The sequence below is a fragment of the Mya arenaria genome, chromosome 14 (assembly GCF_026914265.1).
Source record: "Mya arenaria isolate MELC-2E11 chromosome 14, ASM2691426v1".
NCBI lineage: Eukaryota > Metazoa > Mollusca > Bivalvia > Myida > Myidae > Mya > Mya arenaria.
The window spans coordinates 8,312,341-8,320,095 of NC_069135.1; the positions used below are offsets into that span (position 1 = coordinate 8,312,341).

Consider the following 7,755-nt stretch of genomic DNA (forward strand, 5'->3'; position numbering starts at 1 on the left):
TATGGACAGATTTTAGATTTCTTGCCACATGTGTTCGACATATCAAGATGATGTGCCGCGTGTAAGACCCATTGTCCCTTCCTTTAAGGTCAAGGTCACACTTAAAACTTTTTTAATATGGTGGTCATGTCCTGGCTGTAATTTTCACTTGTATGGACAAATTTTAAAATAATTTGCCACATTTGTTTGAGATATCAAGACCTCATGTTGCGTGCAAGACCTGTGTCCCTACCTCTAAGTCAAAGGTAAAACTTGTTTCTTCACAATGGAACGCTTCATATAAAAACCTAACGTATAGGTAGTTGTGTCTGGGCTATAACTTTTCATGTATGGGCAGTTTTTCAAATAACTTGCCACATGTGTATGAGGTATCAAGACAGCATGTCTCATTCCTTTCTTTATCCACACATTTCATTTATATATATATCTGTTTCTAATTTATCTTTGAATCACACATGAGTACTTATTCCGTGGCATTTGTCACTTACAGTGACAGCTCTTGTTTCCGTCTGATCTTTCAGAAACTTGATCAGAATGACTGTCTTTATAGAGTCTCAATTAAGTTTGAATATGGGTCTTGGGTGAACAAAATTGGTCTTTCGGTCCAATCTTAGGAAAAACTCCATTTAATTTGATATGATTATAAGTATATGTTCTATACAAATACATGCAGCAATCTGCCCAGGGGCAATTGCCATGTTTCTATGAAACCTTAATTCAATGGCCACTTGTAAAGGTCTACAAATGATAAGTCATTGTTGACAACAGGCAGAAGAATGGTTTTCCTTGGCTCAACACTTGTGCTTGTGCCTGTAGGAGTTTAAACTTCATGGCAGGAAAAGACAATGCATTCACTCAAATCAATTTGGAAAGGTGGTTTATAACTTTGATTGCTGCAAATTCAATCACATACTGGTATTGGCTTTAAACATTCTTCAATAATAACATTTGCATTTTATAATACCATCTTCCTTTATAGCACAATCTATTAATGTGTATACAAAGAGTTCGAACCAGGAAGAAGGGAACTGTGTGGAGATGTTGACATCTTTAAGATTGAATTTCAAGGTCAAATGGTAGTGATTAACACCTGGATATTTTACTGTGTAAGTAACTACATAACTATATTCCAATTCATTCTCTTCAGTTGATAACTATCCAGTGCTTAAATAGTCTAGTTGTGGTCTTTAAAACATTATTTTTCTCTATAAAATGTAAATAAAATCATATTTGAATATGAAATAAAATTGGTATTATATAAAATGTATGATGTGATTTTATTACCACAAAGGCACAAGGTATACTTTCAATCACGAGGCTGGTTTTGTACCCTATTTTCAAGTTTACTGTGTAGTGAAATAATTACCGCAAGCTACTTTTTTTCACAGTAAGCTGGCATAATAAGTTGTTTAAAACCTTTTTGATATAAGAATGAATGCCTAAAACACTCCAATATTGTGCAAAACCATCATAAGACTTCGAAATATCTCATCCTCAAACAACCATTGAAGTTAATATTAATTTTGTTTATTGTCAGATTATCTGATCTTGTGACCTTGAGATGGCAAACCTGAGATATGAAGGGGAAATAGTGGCCACGTCAAGCTCTGACCGCCGTAACTGCTGGCTGACAGGCATGGCCTTGCTTCCTGATGACCACCTCCTGGTTACAGACTTCTACCCGCCAAACCATGCAGTCAAGCTTCTAGACTATCGCACCGGTGACATGGTTACACAAGTGACCCTTGATGGCTTCCCATGGGATGTATGCTTGGTGGCCCCCAACAGGGCAGCTGTCACTGTGCCTGTACATATGCAAATTCAGTTTGTGGGAATCTCTGGTGATAAACTGGCCTTGCAAAAAGCCTTTAATGTGGGTGGGGAGTGTAAAGGCATCGACTACCATGACGGAAGGCTGTTTGTCTGCTATGGAAAAGAGGAGAAAATAGAAGTATTAACACTAGATGGGAGAATTATCAATAGAGTAGATAGAAATACTGCAGGTATTCTCGATTACCCATCTTACTTGACGGTTTCCTTTGACAAAAACATCCCTTACCTCTATGTTTCTGATAGCGTGAGGAACCTCATTGTAAAGTTCAGTCTGAACCTAGAGATAATGCAAAAGTACCAGAGTTTCAATCTGCAGAAGCCTCGTGGTCTCACCCCAGTGAGCAATGGTCAGCTGATGGTGTGTGGAGAAGACAGTCACAATGTTGTCCTGCTGGACACTGGCACGGGGGCAATGACCGAGGTACTAGGCCCTGGGGATGACATCAGGTCAGCTCAGTGCGTCTGTTATAGTCCTACACTTAGGAAGCTCTTTGTAACCTGCTATACCTTTGATCACACTAGACTGAACAAAACTGTGAAAGTGTTCACAGCTGAAATGTGAACTGAATTTAGTTACAGATAATATTAAAATGTATGTATTACCTTGTCTGTTTTTTGGAAAAACTCAAGCTATTGACAGTCATCGGTGTTATAAATAAAAAAATAATTCAAGAGATTCAAATGAACATGCTGCAAGTGACAATGGGCCCATTTGTAGCAAGACCCAAAGCGTAACGTCGTGAAGCGTGTATTGGGGATCTGATTTAATGAGATTGAGAGGAACCATGTGTGCCCATAGTGCCACTTGTCAGGCTTGGTGATCACAAACCAAACTCACATATTAAGCCAAGTCAGCAAACTGAACCTGGGATACCTTGGTGATAATGACTCACTAACTAGACAAACTAATTCTTTTGTTTGCTTTAATTTGTTTGTACATGTGTATGGTCAAATCCATTACTATCTTATCATCTGAGTTCATGAAAGAATGAACCTTTTCCAATTACATGTACGTTTATAAATTGTAGACTTATTTTGAATAGCATTTGATAAAATGATTTGTGTTGGTAGCAAGTCGATTATTAATCTATTAGTAAGTAATTCAGAGAGAAACACTTTTGCTTATAGGCTTACAATATAGGTTTATCCCCAAAACATTTTTTTTGTTTAAATGCATCACCTATTTGATAGCAAAAAATACATGGTTTGTAACAGATAAAAATATAATTGATACGGTGGCGCTTTTTAAACTCGGAAATTTATGGCCATGTAGCTATTCATTTAATAAAAAACATTTATCAAGGATAATATTTTTTATCTGTACCTAAAACATGTGCTCTTTTTTTGGTTCTACCAATATATCATGTCTGTAGTTGTATTATGTTTAAATCGGATGTTTTATAAAATGGTTGTGTAAATTATGTTTTAACAAATATCTGCCTTATCTATTTACAAAAAACAAGATTAAAATTCTTTTTTCACAAGGAAGTGAGGAAGTTTTATAGAGATGGAAAAATGTTTAAGATAGTTTCCTGTTGTTTTGAAAAAAGAATGTCATCATAACATCACTTTGAAATAATAAAGGTGAATAAAAGGTGTTCTTTTAAAGAATAACAAGCGTGCCAACTGTCACAAAATAGCCCTGCCTTAGTTTTAGGACACCAAGATTGGTGGTAAGTGGTTGTATGTTAAAGCTGCACTCTCACAGATTAACCTTTTTTACAACTTTTTTATTTGTTGTCTTGGAAAGGGCAATTTTTTGCGTACATATCTGCAAACCAATAATATAAGATTGCTGACAAAAAATCAGATCATAGATTTTTATATTTCTGTTCGAAAATTAATATTTTATGGCTTAAACCGTTGAACGGTTTAAGAAAAAAGCATAAAACATCAATTCTTAAACTTAAATATAAACATCTGCGATCTAATTTTTGTCAGCATTCCTATACCACTGGTTTGCTGATATTTACGAAAAAAATTGGCTCGTTCCAACACAAAAAAATAAAAAAGATGTCAAAATATTCTATCTGTGAGAGTGCAGCTTTAAGCCAAATTTAGAGAGCGGAGACAGTAAATACAGTTTACCAATTCAAGGTTCATAACTCTGGAGGGAATGAGGGACTGAGGCTGGTTATCTAACCTGACCTAGACAATTTGCCCATACACGTTCTGACCAAAATTAGTGATGATTGAACAAGGCTTCCAAAGTTTTTGCTTGAACAAGACTGATTTTAGGTAATTTCTAATTAAAGGAATTATAAATCTTGAATGACTCAAGTGGTATGGCTGGCTAACAAAATTGTCTAAGACATTATTTGCATACACATTCTGATCAAATTTGGTAATAATTAAACAAAGGCTTCTAAAGTTAACGCTAGGAAAAGACACAGGTCATTTCTATAATTAAAGGGGGATAATCCTCAAATGACTCAAGTGATACGGCTGGTTATAAAAATTGTTAGAACACATTCTGAACAAATTTGGTGATGATTGGAGAGGCCTCTTAAATGATCAGACATGATAAATTTTAAGTTATTTCTATAATTTAAGGGTGACAATCTCGAGTGGCAAAAGTGATATGGCTGATTATTTAATTGTTGAGATATTATATCCATACACATTCTGACCAAGTTTGGTGATATCTGGACAAAGGCTTGTCAAGTAATTGATTAATCAAGACCAATTATAATATTATATCATTTAAGGGAATTTACTTTTGAGTGACTAGAGCAAAATGGTTGTTTATTGAATTTGGCCAAGATAAAACGTCCAAACACATTCTGACCAAATGCTCCAAAAACAACAAACCAGACGTCAGGCTCGTATGCCCGTAGGCCGCAGGTAAACTTAAACATGTCCCGTTCTATAAACAGGCGTGTGAAAACCAGGTTATGTATTAACAGAGTAAAAACTACAACAACGGATCATTATAATGGTTCTTCCACACTGCACTATCACTCATTGTGCTTTGCCATTGTATGTAGTTTAATTAAATTTCATCCAGTTGTTTTCCAAGTTACGGTATGCTCCAGGAAAAAAAAATTGTAACAGACTGACCGACCACAAGGTGACTCCAATATACCCCCCTCAAACTTTGTTTGTATGGGGTATTAAACCAGCAGTTTATTTTAATATCTGCTAGGATGCATTGACTTGCTCCTTTTTTAGCTCTACTGGCCAAAGGCTTATGCGATGGTAATGTGTACGCAGTATGTGCGTCAGTGCGTCTGTAAACAATTGCTTGTGAACACGATACAGTCTTCAGTTTTGATTGTATCTCGATGAAACTTGTACAGTATTTAGATATCTATTAGAGCTCGGTTCCATTGGAAAACCAACCAAATCCGCACATGCATGCCTAGATTAGGGGCCTTGAAAGTATAAAAAATCTGTGCGTCTGTAAACAATTGCTTCTGAACACGATACAGTTTTCAGTTTTGATTGTATCTCGATAAAACTTGTACAGTATTTAGATATTCATTAAAGCTCGGCTCTTTTTGAAAACCAGCCAGATCCGCCCATGCATGCCTAGATAATGGGTCTTGAAAGTATAAAAAAATGCTTTCTGTCCTCAGATGTTGATCGTGCAGCATTTTCAGCTAACCCAAACACAAAAAGTGAACTATATATTTGTTGCCTATTACTCATACGTACATGCTCTGGATAAAAATGACGAGAGGCATGCCAGTAGAGCATAGGCCCTCTTGGGCCTCTTTTTCTATTTGGGTCCTATGCAAAATTCTGTATAAATTCCTTTTATCTACTTTTAATTCTTAACAAATCAAATAGTTTCTTCCCCCATCTGGTATGGTCATGGTCAAACATGACTTCCAAATCCTGTTTGTGACCGAGGTGCTTTAAGGGGAAACTAATGATTACCTTTTACCATCTAAGTGACCATGACCTTTTAGGTTATGGCTTGTCTTGATTTGGTCAATATGAATGCCCATTTATTTCTGACCTCCTTCAAAAAGTTGTGAAACAGACACTTACGGGTCTTTCAATGTAAATGACGAACAGCCCAAAAGGTCACAAAGCGTTGTGGAAAGGTCACAAATTTAGGAAAGACATTGATGCTTAAACGTAACAATATTCCACCTTTACTGTAAGTGCAAATATACTGCATTCCAGATAAACCTCTATGAGTAACTTTTACCTTCAAGAAAGTGTCATAGGTTTTACCACAAAACATCAAATTTGTGTGGCGAAATATTTTGCATGTCATTTGAAAACTCTCGTGCATGACAATGTTACAGCACAGACACAGCAACCTATATTCTATCAGCATATATAATTATAGAATTCCATTATGATTAGCCTCTTAGTTTGACCTTGACCTTTGAAGTAGGAAAGTGGGTCTTGCACTCGGCATTTTGCCTTTAAGAACTGAACATATGTGCCAATTTCTTCTATAGTCCCTCCATGCATAACAAAGCTGTAGCTCAGACACAGAAAACTTGACAGATTTGCCTACTTTCGGGGCATAAACATGGCTATATGACATCAACATTGAAGAAATATGGTTAGAAAATTTGTACCAAATTATTTCAAAATTTATTGAAATGCTTTCAAAAAAATGGTTATTTGACCTTTGAGGCATTGACCTTGCAAGTATGTGAAAATGTGAGGTAATGGAGTGGACATGTAAAATACCTTTATGACCTTTGACCCCTAAGCATGGCCTTGAACTTAAAGGTATAAAGGTGTGGCTAGATAGTTGGAACATGTGCTATGCATATAAGCCAGATGTAGTCAACATTTGTGCTTAGTTATTTTAAGTCCTATCATTGGTTGAGAAATAATGGAGCAAACAAGAAATGGGGATAGACCTGGGCAGGGGGCAATATACCATCTACCTTTACATGTAAGAAAATAGACGAAATTTATTACCTACTTTTACCACTGTTATAAAAAGCATTCTTGGAACTTCTATTTCGGCAAGAGAAAAGTTTTAAACAATTTAATAGATTATACACAAATTTATTCCAGATTCTATACCCAATGAAACATTTCTGGAAATTGATGGATTTTCTTCAACATTAATAAATAGAATATTTATAACATAACATCTAAAGTCTGCTCAAGATAATTTGGTGTTTTTAAACTAATTGGATATATAATCAATAAGAAAAATCTAAAGACAAATACAATAAACAAGTATGCAGATTAATCCTAACGGGGTATTATGAAGCATACAGATTGTACCGCATACTTCTTTGTCAACCATGGCAACTAAAACATTTAGACCAATTTTCGTATGACATCTAACTCATAATATGTTCAATATTTATCAAATCAGATTCTTTCGTTTCACTGATACACAAAATGGCCCTATATCGTTCACCTGATTAAAATGAACACTACATCTGATTTAATACCAAATATCATAGGTCTGGGATTTGCGGTTTCAGAGATATTTATAATCACTCAAAATAAGTATGTTATAGACTTGTGACCGCCGAGGTGAGGCAAACTTTGACCCCAGGGGCATAATTTGAACAACTATATTGAAGAGCATTTTCTGTTTTGAACCTGGTTGAAGAAAATAGTTAAAACAATGATTAATAAATATTATAAACCTCTATAAGTGTGTTTGTTTTTTGTTTTTAATAGTTTTATGGCCACAAATTCCAATAAAAAAAAGTGCCAAATATACTTTATATCTGTACACAAATCAGGGCTTCTAAAAACCGACAAATTGTTGGTATGGACAGATTTTGACCAAGCCAGACCGATTTCAATAACAGCAAATGGTTAAAAACTCGCCACTAATTGTTTTCATTTTTTCTGTGATTAAGATAAAGTAAAAAATGAAGAAATTGTAATACACAATCATTGTTATTCACACATCCCCAAATACACAGAGGATATCCTGGAACTATACTTCACTCTGTGTTAATTGACTTCACTCTTTTCTTA

The 7,755-nt window shown here is 35.2% G+C and overlaps 1 protein-coding gene across 1 annotated transcript; it reads left to right on the forward strand.

Annotated features, from left to right (window-relative positions):
- Nucleotides 1-849: 849 nt before the first annotated feature.
- Nucleotides 850-3,421, forward strand: LOC128217754 (uncharacterized). The gene is made up of 2 exons (XM_052925120.1): nucleotides 850-1,106; nucleotides 1,538-3,421. Exon 2 carries the CDS (start codon nucleotides 1,562-1,564, stop codon nucleotides 2,393-2,395), a length of 834 nt encoding a protein of 277 aa, XP_052781080.1. The 5' UTR covers nucleotides 850-1,106; nucleotides 1,538-1,561; the 3' UTR covers nucleotides 2,396-3,421.
- Nucleotides 3,422-7,755: the final 4,334 nt, after the last annotated feature.

Coding starts and splice junctions, on each gene's coding strand:
- LOC128217754 (XM_052925120.1), top strand. CDS start 1,562: ATGGCAAACCTGAGATATGAAGGGGAAATAGTGGCCACGTCAAGCTCT.